This window comes from Furipterus horrens, unplaced genomic scaffold, assembly GCF_987537825.1.
Source record: "Furipterus horrens unplaced genomic scaffold, mFurHor1.1.pri manual_scaffold_4, whole genome shotgun sequence".
NCBI classification, from domain to species: Eukaryota; Metazoa; Chordata; class Mammalia; order Chiroptera; family Furipteridae; genus Furipterus; species Furipterus horrens.
Window position 1 is genome coordinate 12,230,855 of NW_028327174.1, and position 13,617 is coordinate 12,244,471.

The 13,617-nt window shown below is 44.1% G+C and overlaps 1 protein-coding gene across 1 annotated transcript in view; it reads right to left on the reverse strand.

Moving 5' to 3' along the window:
- The window catches only part of RFX4 (regulatory factor X4), a 133,706-nt gene that overhangs the window by 99,404 nt on the left and 20,685 nt on the right, over positions 1 to 13,617 (reverse strand). Inside the window, exon 2 of the mRNA XM_090272568.1 lies at positions 9,264 to 9,350. Coding sequence (XP_090128694.1) covers positions 9,264 to 9,350 — 87 coding nt within the window. The remainder of the gene's footprint in view (positions 1 to 9,263; positions 9,351 to 13,617) is intronic.

Consider the following 13,617-nt stretch of genomic DNA (forward strand, 5'->3'; position numbering starts at 1 on the left):
TGGAAGTAACAAAAATTTTACATAATGATAACCTCCAATGCTGGTGGGTAAATGGTAAAACAAGAAAACGCATGTAAACAAACTAAATCTACCTCTGCCTAGCTTGTGCTGGAGCATAATTAACATTTCTGTTTCCCCTAGAACTGGCTGGGTTGTTTTTTTCCCTTGCTTCTTCAACTTTCAGCATTTCAGCCAACTGGACTAGATTTCAAAGACCCATATTCTAGAATTAATTCAAAAACTTACTGGCCCTGACTGTGCAAACCACTCAACTCTTGGCTTCATTTCTCTTCCTTTGTAACATGGTCATTTTATAGGGCTATTGTAAGGATAATATTAATTAATTCAACAAATATTCATTGAATACCTAATTGGTGCCAGATAGACACTGGGGATAAAGAAATTAAACTTTTGTCCATGAGTCTGGTTGAGGAAAGAGAAAGACCAACAGCGCAGAAAGAGGCCAAGTTCAATAAGGAGGGATAGACACTGAAATACAGGTGGGCAAAGGAAGGAAGGGAGGGAGGGAGGGGAGTAAAGGGGAGGGGAGCTACATGAAAGAGCAGGGCCTGGGAGAGAAGGCTTCCTGGAAGAAGCGGTAAGAAGCTGAGTCCTGAAGCAGACCAGACATGGGAACCAGATGGCAAGGAAGGTGCAACCAAGTCAGGGTGGAGAAGGCAAGAGATAGAAAAAGACATGGGGACCCGAAAGATCATGCCACCTTCCCAGAAGCAAGGTGGCTGTTGCACGTGTCCTTGTTGGGTGTGGTGAGTGGAGCAAAGGAGCTGGAGAGGGGCTGTTTGACAATCCAGTGATCTTGTTTAAGCTTCAAGACGGTTTCTTGCCCTAGCTGGTGCAGCTTAGTGGATTGAGCACTGGTCTGTGAACCAAAGGGTCACTGGTTCAATTCCCAGCCAGGGCACATGCCTGGGTTGCAAGCCAGGTCCCCGGTTGGGGGCGTGCAAGAAGCAACCACACATTGATGTTTCTCTCCCTCTTTCTCCCTCCCTTCCCCTCTATAAAAAAATAAATAAAATAAAAAGTTTCTTGTCTCTACATCGAGGATAATAGCAATGTCTAATCTGAAAGGTGGTTGGGAAGATGAAGTGGAATGAAATTGTCAGAGACTAAGACAGAGACTAAGCTCAAAATCCTCGGCTGCGATGCTCCATTTGGCTGAAGCCAGAAATGGTTCTCGTTCTGGGATTCCACCCTAGTGTCTTCAATTCAGGTGACACCTGTCTCTACTGTCAGATTATTTTCCCCAACTGAACTTTGTTATGACCCGTTTCTGATACCAGTGAATGGGAAAGTGAGCTGACTTTGAGGGCAGGCAGACCTGGGTTGGAACCCCAGCTTTTCCCCTAACTCTGTGTGGCAGCTTTACTCATCCAAGCCTGAGCCTGTGTATCTAAAAGAATCATGACTTATATCACAAGGGTGGTTTGAGGATTAGATATAATAATACATGCTAAAAACTAGATACATTTTTAAAGAATACTATAACAATAATAATAGCATTTATTGGCCAAGTACTTAAGCCAGGCCCTGGGCATCACTTTCCATTAGATTCCTCCCGGTAGTGCTCTGAATATATTTATGTCCCTGTTTTGTAAATAAGTAAACAGAGCTTTGGCAAGTCTGATACGTGCAGGAGGCCATGTAGCGAGTGAGCGGAGCACCTCCCCGGTGCTCAGCAGGTGGCGGCTACTGCTGGTACTTAGGCAAGAACTGGTCTGCCCTGTGCCAACACGGACCCTCCGCTCAGTCGTCAAACAGGTGCCTTCCACCTCTGCAGGCCCCTTTCCAGTCCACAAGGGACTTCATGCCCAGGGCCTGAGTGCCCAGCCTCTTTTCCCAAATCAGGTGGGTGTCACACCCAGGCCTGGTCCTCCTATCTGATGGCTCTCCATCCTAATTCACCTGACGTGCTGGTCACTCATTCACTCATGAATCAAGTATTTATTGAGTGTCTACTACATTCCAGCCCTATGCCAGGGTCTAAAGGGTGAGAAAAAACAGACATGGTCTCTTGAGGTCAAATTACCAGCAAATAACATGTAAGTTCTGTGCTAGAGCCATGAAGGGCAGGTCCAGGGTGCCTTGGCAGCACCAAATGTGGAAAGTGAGCCCAGCCTTGGAGCCATCTAGGTGACAAGGACAGGAGAACACCTTTTAAATAGATGAAGATAGCCACAGCGGATAGACTTTACGAACTGGTCCTGCCAAATGCCTTTCCATTTTAACAGGCAGAAATGCCTCAAACCAAACAAGATTCATCCCTAAGGCAGAATGCCAGACCAGATTCCTGGGGCCACTCATAGTGCATGCTGGACCATCCACCCTCAACGTCCACGCTGCTTGTCCTACCAAAGCCGGAGAGCAGCAATCTGCTTAGACTTCCCACCAAGATGGTGCCCAGTGCCTGGCCTTCTCCTTGTCGCTCTGTTCTGCTCCCACTTTGCAGTTACAGTTCCTAACGCACCTCAGGGAATCGTGGTCCTATTGCCAGTGATGGGCAACTCTGCTTCTCTCTCTGGACCATCTCCTAATATAATCTTGGGGGCCAAATTTCCAGGCTCAAATCCCTGCTCCACTACTTGCTTGCTGTGTGACCTTGAACCACCCTTTGATGCCTTAGTTTCCATATCTGTAAATCAGGGGGAATGACAGTACCAAGCACATACTGTGAGGATTAACAGAACCCCTCCTCGCGTGAGGGATGTGCTATCTAAGTGTCCCCTGTAACTAGAATAGCTGTCACTCCCCTGGGAGACAGTGTGCCTGGATCTCCGGCCGACGCGGGGCTGCATCTGGGACAGGGATAGTCACTCCTCCCCTGTGCTCCCACAGCACCCTGGCTGGTCCCTAATAAAGTCCCTGTCACAGGGTGTGGCCGCTGCTAGCTGACCACAGTAGTTTGCACCTGCCTTGCTTGTCTGTAAGCTCTGTAGGGCACAGCCGGTGCTCACCACTGTGTCCTCAGCACCCACACATGGCAGGACTTGTGGAGTGAATGAATGGCTAAGATAAGACCACAATTCAGTGCTGAGCCCACCCATCTGATTTCAGTGAGCGTAGAAAACAACAATGCCGCCAGGTCCATTTATGGAGGACTTGTCATGTGCAGAGCTCTTCATGCTACTGCATTTAATTTTCCCAGTTGCACAGGACAGTGAATGATTGAATGCATCAAATATGAAACGTCAAATATGATGTTTGACATATACTTAGTGCTTAATCGATGAGTCTTAATAATTAGTGTCGTCCCCTTTTACAGAGGGAGAAACTGAGGGTCAGAGAAGTGAAGTGATTTGTCTGAGGTCACACAGTTAGGGATGGATCAGGAGAGGGACCCAGGCTAGTTGACGTCCAAACCTCCCCAAACCCAAACATTTATAAGCCTCCCTCTCTCTTCAAACGTGGAGACCCGGAGCGTTAGGGAACATATTGTCTGCCTAGTCATTTCTTTTCCGCCTCCATGCTGACTGAATTCACCATATTTGGAAACCCATTCTGGACTATTTCCTGCCTGGAACCAGAATGGCAGAGTTTAATATCGGAGGAGAAAGTTTCTAAATTAATTACTTCTTTTCAAATCCCAGAAAAGGTTCAAGTTTATGCAAGTCTTGAGTTTCATTTCAAAGTTTTAATTCTATTTCCTTCCATTATACTAATCGGGCTGCACCTGGACAGACCTCACCTGTGGTGAACATGAGTCTGCCAAGCATTTCATTTCCCTTATCTACCTCCTTCCCAGCCCCTGTGAGGGCACCGGCTGAAGATCTGGGAGGCTGGACCCAGGCCTTTGGCAGGAAACCCTTCTCCCCGTGGGAATGGGGCTACGTCCCAAACAAAACCGCGGCGCTGTCAGTGCTGCTCTGACGGGCCGCACACCTGCTTCTTTCACCTCCTCTGGGTGAATCCCTTCACAGCCTTGGAGTAGGAAAGGGCCTTTCTAACTCTGACACAAAATCCAAAGCCGTGAAAGAAAATACTGATGAAAAACCCCAAGGCTTCTACGTGGGGGGAAAACATGCCATCAGTACAAAGATAATGTCCTGCTTGGGAAAACTACAATCACAGCACAGACAAGAGTCTCATCTCCGCCTCACAGAAAACTAAGAGGAAAAAGACTGAGAAACCAAGAGAAAACAAAATAGGCAAAACACGACACACAGGGGATGGGAAAAATACAAATGTTCCTGAAATGGGAACAGATGATTCCTCTCAATCAGTGAGAATGGAAATTGCACTAAAATACCATCTCTCACTTACCAGGTTGGCAAAAATCCAAACCACGACCACACGACTATGCTGTGAAGTTGTGGGGAACGGTGCCTCCTACTTTGGGGCAGGGGAGGTTGGGGTGCAAAGTAACACCTCTGCGGGGAAGGGCATTCGGCAGAATCTACCACAATCCAACAGGCCCTGCCTCCCACACCCTACAGCTACCCCGGGACACAGAGGAAGTGCCCACACAGGGTTCTTCTTTGCAGCTTGTCTGCCACAGCAAAGGTTTGGAGACAGCCCCGTGTTCACCCGGTTAACTACGTTATAATCCATGCTCGCAATGGAAGATCACACAGCTGGGGGAAGGGGTGGGGATTAAAAACAAGCAAAGAAGGAGGATGCTCGCCATGTTCTTATATGAAACATCCCCGGGTTTGTTATCAAGTGAAAAGAGCAAGTCACAATGCATACAGGGAGCTCTTTTCTGTGTTTAAGAAAAAACACACATTTGAATTTTTATTTGCATAGAGAAATAAAATACCAGAAGCAGCAGCACTGGAAATACTGGAAACATACACAATAAACGGATGGAAGCGCTCCCCACTAGGGAGCTGCGGTGGGACCCAGATTTCTCAATAAAGCATTTTGATTTCTAAACCATATAAATGTATCATCTACTCAAAAATGCTCTAAATTTGAACAAATTAAAAGATCCAGTTGGGGAGGGAACGTCTGAAGGAAGAAGAGTCAAATGCCAAAAGTCAAAAGCAAATCACGAATCCTCGTCATCTGGAACGGCTTGAGGGTATTTTGCTTTCCTAGCGTCCATTTCCTTAAGTAGCACTTCCTGAGCACCTACTGCGTACCAGGCCCTACCTCATTAAGTGCAGGTGAGACACAGTCAGCCCGACAGCTCCTTCCCTTCGGGGAGTGGCGGCCCACGGAGGGACGGAACAGGGAGCCGAGGGTCTTGGCAGCATGCGCCAAGCCCAGGGGAGGGACTACCTAATTTTCCACAAGAGGAGAGGACAGGCAGACACTCTGGGGGACAGAATGGGCAGCTGTGCTGGCCGAGGAAGTGGAGGGGTCTGGGAGATTGTCTTTAATCAGCACTGGGCCCCATGAGCCAGCCAGCAGTCTTGCACCTCAGTTCCCAGCCAGGACTAGAAAGAACTGCAGCGCTCACCCCAGGACAGCAATCCATCATGGCAGGATCTCTGTGGGACTCCCCTCCGATGTCCCACTCTGAGTCACTCTTCTTGCTCTAGGAGCCCTCCTCATGCCTTTCTGCTGGGGTGGGCTGAGGGGGCCCCATGCTTAGTCATGATTTAAGAATACTATCAATCAATATCCCTTATGAATATTGATGCAAGGATTCTCAATGAAATACCAGCAAACAAGATTCTATAGTGTGTTAAAAGGATCATACACCATAACAAGGTGGAACTTTTTTTATTCCCTGAATGAAAAGCTAGTTCAACATACATAGATCATTCAATATAATACACCATATTAACAGAATAGCCACATGGTCTTTTCAATTGATGCAGAAAAAGATTTGGCAAAACCCTTTCATGATAAAGAACACTCAACAAAAGAGGAAAACTACTTCAATGCCCAACGATAAAAAACTGAAAGCATTGCCTCTAAGGTCAGGGACAAGACAAGGATGCTCGCTTTGACCACTTCCAGTCAATATAGTACTGGGAGACCCGGTCAGCACAATCAGACAAGATCACACATACACACTCAAAAACCCTGTCAGACCTAATAAACAATCTCAACAAAGTTGCAGGATACAAATCAACTCATGAAAATCAGCTGCATTTCTCTACACTCACAATGAACAATCCAAAAAGGAAATTCAGAAACTATTCTTTTTACAATAGCATCAAAAAGAATAAAATACTTAGGAATAACGTTAACCAAGAAAGCAGAAGACATGTACAGCCATGGCTGGTGTGGCTCAGTTGGCGGGAGTGTCGTCCCGTACACCAAGGGGTCACGGGTTTGATTCCTGGACAGGGCACATGCCTAGGTCATGGGTTTGGTCTCCTGCCAGGGTGAATACAAGAGGCAGCTGATCAATGTTTCTCTCTCATGTCAATGTTTCTCTCTCATATCAATGTTTCTCTCCCTCTCTAAAATCAATAAGCATGTCCTCAGATGAGGATTAAAAAACAATAATAAAATTTTTAAAAAGGCTTATACACTAAAAACTATAAAATGTTGCCGAAAGAAATTAAAGAAGACACATATAAACGCAGACATCCTATAGTCATGGATTGGAAAACTTAATATTTTTAAGATGTCAGTATTGTGCAAAGTGATCTACAGATTCAATACAACCCTTATCAAAATCCCAATAACATTTTTTTTGCAGAAATTGAAAAATCCAGCTTAAAATTCATATGGAATCTCAAGGGGCCTGGAATAACTAAAACAACCTTGAAAAAGAATAGCAATATTGGAGGTCTCACATTTTCTGATTTGAAAAGCAAATACAAAGCCACAGTAATCAAAATAGTGTGGTACAAGCATAAAGGCAGATACATAGACCAAAAGAATACAGTGCCCAGAAATAAATCCTTGCATATATGGTTAAATGATTTTTGAAAAGGGTGTCAAGACCATTCAACAGGGAAAGGCCAGTCTTTCCAACAAATGGTGTCAGGAAAACTGGATATCCACACGCAAAAGAATGAATGTGGACCCTTACCTTACACCATATACAGAAATTAACCCAAAATAAACACTTAAACATAAGAGATAAAACTATAAAACTTTTGAAAGAAAACAGTGGAAAAGTTTTCATGATACTGGACTTAGCAATGATTTCTTGGGCATGACATCAAAAGCATAGGCAACAAAAGACGTATAAACTGGACTACATCAAAATGAAAAACATCTGAGTAAAAGGCAACCCATGGAATGGCAGAAAATATTTGAAAATCACATATATGTTAAGGAGCCAATATGTAGAATATATAAAAAACTCCTAAAATTCAACAACAAAAAAATAAACAACTGGGTTAAAAAAAAAATGGGCAAAAGACTTAAATAGACATTTTTCCAAAGAAGTTCTATATATGACCAATAGGCACATGGAAAGTTGCTCAATATCACTAATCATTAGGGAAATATGAATCAAAACCATGAGCTATCACTTTATACTCATTAGGATGGTGTTATAAAAAACAGTAAGTATTGGCAAGGATGTGGAGAAATTGGAATTATTGTGCATTGCTGGTGGGAATGCAAAACGGTGCCGCTGCTATGGAAAACAACATGGCAGTTCCTCAAAATATTAAACACAGAATTCCATATGATCTAGCAATTCCACTTCTGGTAATTTACTCAAAATAATCAAAAGTAGGAACTTTAACAGATAAACAAAATGTGGTACATACATACAGTGGAATGTCATGTAGCCTTAAAAAGGATCTACGACATGGATGAACCTTGAAGCTATTATGCTAAGTAAACTAAGCCAGTCACACAGGACAAATACTGTGTGAATCCACTCTTGTGAGGTACTCAGAGGAGTTAAATTCATCAAGGCAGAAAGTATAATAGTAGTTGCCACGGACTTGGAGGAAAGGGAACCAATTATTGTTTAATGGGTACAGAGTTTCCGTTTGGAAAGATAAAAAAGTTCAGTACATAGATGGGAATGATAGTTGCACAACAAGGTGAATGTACTTAATGCCACTGAACTGTTTACTTAAAGTGGGTAAAATGGTAAATTTTGTTATATATATTTGACCACAATAAAATAAAACTAAAAAAGGAATGTTCAGAGATGCTTAAGAAATTGTCAAAAACTTGAACCAATTTAAATATCCATCAATATTTAAATGGATATGTGAACTGTGGTATATGCATACAATGAAATACTATACAGCACTGAAGAAGAAAGAACTACTGCTACATACAACAGTATGAGTGAATATCACAGGCATTATATTGCATGAAAACAGCTACATACAAAAGAATACAGGGTCTGTGCGTCCATTTATATGATGTTTCAAAAACAGGCAAAATCAAACTTCAGTGATCAAAGTCGGGACAGTAGTTATTGATAAGGATGAGACATGAAGGAGCCTCCTGGAGTGCTAGAAACATCCTACCTCTTCTTTAGGTGGTAGTTACAGAGATGGGTAATATATATATGATGTTCATCAAACTATTCATGTAAGTTTTATGTACTTTATGTTCAGTTCATCTCAATTTTATAAAACGAGCAAAATAGTGATGACAGAATGGCCACAGTGGATGGAATGGTGGAAGGAAGCTACTGAGCATGTCTAACGAACACCTTTGGCAATTATGGAGTGGGTGTCACCACCCCTGGAGTGGGTGTCACTACCCCAAGCTTTGAGGAAATTGAACCAAGGAGATGCACTAGACCAAGCAATGGAGAAAGACACTTCTGTCTCAGCTGAAAACGATATTTACAAGCTGCCCCCCTTCTGTAGTTCTTAAGGGGAAAAAACAAGTCCCAGGTAGTCTTCACTCTCAATATAAGGCACCCAGAAGCCCCGGTGTGACATAACCCAGGGGCAGGAGTAAACACAGCAGCTCCTGTCCTTCCATTGACTCGATCATTCTCTAGTCTGAGACCCAGGAGAGAGTCTGACTTTCCAATAGCAAGGATCTTCATGAGTCTAAACCAACAGTCCCATGACACACTACTTAAAACCCACACCTACAGTGACCCAGAGAATGGCTTTCCCCATTCAGGGGCCACATTTGCCCAACTGCAGCATCACCCTAATCGGGTCTTTGGGATCGCGGACAATATGGATGCGTACCCAGAAAGTTTTGGCCATGGCCTTGGTTTTCACATCCACCTCAGTTGCACTCCCTGTTTCGGAACATTACAGGCGGGACCTGGGCACTTAAATGTCTCCAGATCCTCTGGTTCCAGGTGACTCGCTCCAGCCTAGCACTGTAGGGATGCTATTCCTCCCAGCAGGACACTGGCCGTGTCTAGGACGACCTGGGAAACTGAGTTTCAAGCAACTTACTTTCATCATTAGAAACATTCCCCAGAGAAGTGTGGCTGGAATAACGTTTGTTTTCACTTTCGTTGAGACATCTTTCAATCCAGCTCTCTGAAAAAAGAAAGAAAATCACAAAATTGCAGAAGTGCTGTTGGTGTTTGTGAAGGAACAAGAATGCCATAAATACATTAGATTTATTAATTGCCCATCGATTTTCATCCGAGAATTGCCCCTACTGGAACTGGAATTGACAAGAAGCTCTATGTGTATCATTTGCTGAGTAGTTTGGAGAAAAAAGAGTAATCTGAAGCCCTGCTTGCGTAATTCTTGGTCAAATTCTATGCATTCTGGACTACGCATTGCCCAACAGTATCAACTGAGGATTATCTTTTTATGAGAAGAAGATATGTTCTTGGGAAGTAGTTTGTAAAACAAAATTAGGTCAACTGAATCCCTGATGGTGGTTTGTAGACTTATAAATTAGCAACAGAACCCTTACTCCAAATAAAAACAAAAAGGAAAGCAGGTAAACCCCTGTGGTCTCCGGTAGAAGTGGAGCTCACCTCCCTTTGCCAATCACCCTGAAGGGACTCTTCCAAGCAGACCAAAAACCACGACAGACGGGAGATATCAAGAGCTCCAAAACAGCTCTGTAGTACTTTTAAAATCCAGAAGACTACGGTTTTTAAAACCCATTTCAAAGGCTACAGATGTACTTTCCCTAATGGAGCATAATGCTGTTCCATCCTTTAGACCAGCCACTAGTCATTCATTCATTCATTCATTCATTCATTCAACATTAACTAAGTTCATCGGCTAAGTACAGTCAGTTTTGCTATAATGCTTGTTTTAAAAATGAATGGGCTCCAATGCAGGTGATATGTTAGGGAATGATTTGAGCATGGAGCAAACTATGTGTTTGCTTATGCCTGATTTCCTCTGTAAGAAAAAGGAGGTGAATGCAGAGAATCTCACATAGCTAAACTGAGCCCGGCAGAAATATGCCAAATTCACACGCTCACACTGCAAGCATCTAGCAGCTACTTTTTCACTGCGTGTGAATACCCACACCTTCCCAGATAATTAACCCATGTTCCACCACTTCACTGTAACTCAAGCTGTGGCCCTTCCCACGCCTACTTCCAAAGCAAACTTCAGGTCTCTCAGCCACTTAACACATGCAAACTGTGTTATCATTTTTATTAGGTTTTGTTTTAATGTGTCACTGACAAAGTTTGTGAGTGCTGTGCCCCTAGCTCATTTTTCCAGTAAACTGTGATTTTTATTGTGCAGTTTTGCAGAACGGTGGTGATTTTTAGGAATGCACGTGCGGTGTTACAGCAGACCTGACTAACACTATGGCTGTGTGCATTGCACGGTGCAGTCTCCTGTTGCCGTCTTTATAACACGGAACGAGCATTTATTGGACACCTATTTTAACACGCCAGGCCCTTCGCGTATGTTTGCTCATTGAATTATGACAACTCCCGAAGTAAAGATCTTAATCTCCATTTTTCCTAGAAAGCAGCTGAAGCTTAGCGAGATTATGTAATGTGACTCCTCGTAATTCAAAGAGCCGAGGGAAAGCGCATTAGTTAACACCTCTGTAACATACTGTAAAAAGCAGCCATGCTGGAGTATAAACTATGTGCAGGGGGGCGGGGGGGCGAACTCAAACAGCAGGGAGAAATGTTGGGTGTTTGTTTGTTTTTTTTTCTTCCAACAAACTGCTCTTTTAAAAGCTGCTTCCAAAACTGTAAATAAGGAGGGATGCATCCAAGGGGAGGGACGGGAGCCAGCCTGTTAAGAGGATATGGAAATCTGGTATTTCTGAGGAAGCAGTCAGCGGCAGAGAAATTAAAAATATTAGAGGCGCTACGCCTTCCAGATGGCAAATGCACAAATGGCTTGTCACGTTGTCAGGGCTATGATGGCACAAAGGTGGGCCATCGCGTCATACTGAAAAATGCACCCGCATACAAATCTCCGGAATTCTTTCCAAGGCTCTCTGGAATGTCTCATCTCAGATCTTCTAATCCCTTCCACCCTGGCCCATTTTCCCTGGCAGCAGCCATGGCTGGTTTGGGACGGCCTCTGCTGAGGTGTGCAGCTTCTTCCTCCACCAAGCCAGCCCACCAAAAGCAATTACTACGGTTCTGGGCCACTCCCTGGTCTTGCAAGCTAGGTCTTCACACCTACTCACACCCACGTGTGTGTGGGCACACTGCATCACACATTCACCACCCCCGTCCCCTTCAGCAGAAACAGGCAACGAAGAGAAATTCTCTCTCTTACCCACTTGCCTGTGCCAGGATTCGGCCTGTTATTAAAACTGGAGCCCTTAAAAGGGCCTATTCTTGCAGGTGAGACTCCCCAGGGGTTGGTGGGGTGCTCTCTGGAGAACTCATGGCAACATTTTGGAGAGGAGGGGGTACTGAAAGTCAGGTGGGCCAAGAGGGGGCAACACTTGCCCACAGGAGTTCAAGCCCAGTAAGAACTTTCCTCCATCTGCTCAAGCCCCACACTAGACAGATGAAGACAACGGCACAAGAAGGGAAAGAGGGTTGGAAGTGCCGTTTTTAAAAAAAGAGAGAGACTAAATCTCACCAAGGAACCCTTTCCCCTTCCTACTGTATCCACTCGGGTCTCTCTGACCCCACGGTCTATGCCTACAGGCATTTCACCACCAGCTCTGCTCCTGAGAGCAAGGCACAATAAGTCTGGACTCTCTTGTACATGAAAGATATAGAAGGACAGCCATCACGACTCCATTTTTCTGGTCAAAGTACCCCACCTGTTTCAGCTCTTTCAGGGAAGAAATTATTTCCACTTCTTTGTCATCTAATCCACCTGCTTCTGGCCATCTTCTAGTTAATCAGTGTGCATTTGAACGTAGAGCACCCAGGATGGACTCTCAGAGGCTTCAGATGGTGGTCTGAGCAGTGCCCAGAATGGCAGACCATCGCCGCTGTTGTTTTGGAGATGGGGAGTTCTTGGAGCATTCAAAGGCCCTGCATTCCAGAGTGCATGGACGCCACACTCTGAAGTATCCAGATAGGCCTGGGCCTTGGATCCATAGGTGCTCTTAGACTTCCGTCATCTTCCCTGTAGAAGTGGCCATCTGGAACTTGTGTCCCGTGAGTCAGGTGGTCCATATGATTAGAAGGCCCTTATTTGTGTCACCAGAAGTAAACTTTATATACTTTGAAACTATTAATGATGGATTTTGGTCTTGCAAAGATCAAGAATTACTCAACCAGAATGACATTTATATTGAATTTTTAATAACGCACTGCATTCATTTGTCCTATTGATTTGTATTTATATGCTTTAATTAAAGGCCACCATATATTGAGCCCTTAGGGGCCAGGTATTAGGCAAATGCATTACATCACCATCACACTTAATCCTCATACAACCCTATGAGGTAGGTGCTATTAATAAGCACATTTTCAAGATGAGAAAACTAAGGCTCAGAAAGATCAGGTCGTTTGTCCAAAGTCACCCAGGCAGTGAGAGGCAGGACCCGCGTTCTAACTCGAGTCATAGCCACAACACTCTCTCCCGGTGTGAACCGAGCTCTCCTCCTCGGTCCCACACAGTCTCCGGAACACGGAGACAGCATGTCACAATGGCCGTGTGACAGCATTGACCACAGTCTGCCTCGCATTAGAACTTTTGCTAAACCTCTTACATGTTACAACGTTTGCTAAATTCACTTATATATTTCTTTGCCAGCCTTTGCTCTATATAGCAGGCTCTTCAGTTTAGAACTGAGACACCTTTAGAATAGAGTCCATTTTATTCTATTTCTTTTAACTCTCCGCTAGTGCCTGGTATCATCTTTTGTGTAGTCTGGCCTCAATAAATGTTCCATTACTGACGCATGTGATATCAAAGAATGCATAGCATACAGATGGACATGACCACCTATCTATAGGACTTCCTAACCATTTTCTTTTTTTACCACATAGACATGAAAAAATACAACACATCAAAGGCCATTTTCTAAATAAAGCAAGCAAAACTCAACAAACATTTATTTCGTGCCTTCTAGATACAAGAAGCGGTAGTAGAGAGAAGCTGTGCGTGATATAGATATGAATAAGTGGGGTTCTGTCCTCTAGAAAGCAAGGCAGATGCTACTTCCCAAGCTCATGAGAGCGAGGACCCTTTTGGTTTTGTTCCCTATCTTGTCCCCAGTGGCTGGCCCTGTGGCTGGCCCCATAGATGTTGCAGAATAAATACGTGTTGTTGGATGCATTACTTTTCTCGAAAAACAACATTAAGTTCCTATTGAGTACCAGGTACTACACAAGGCATTTTCACATACGTGGTTTAAATAAACATCAGAACAATGTTATGTGGTATGTTTTAA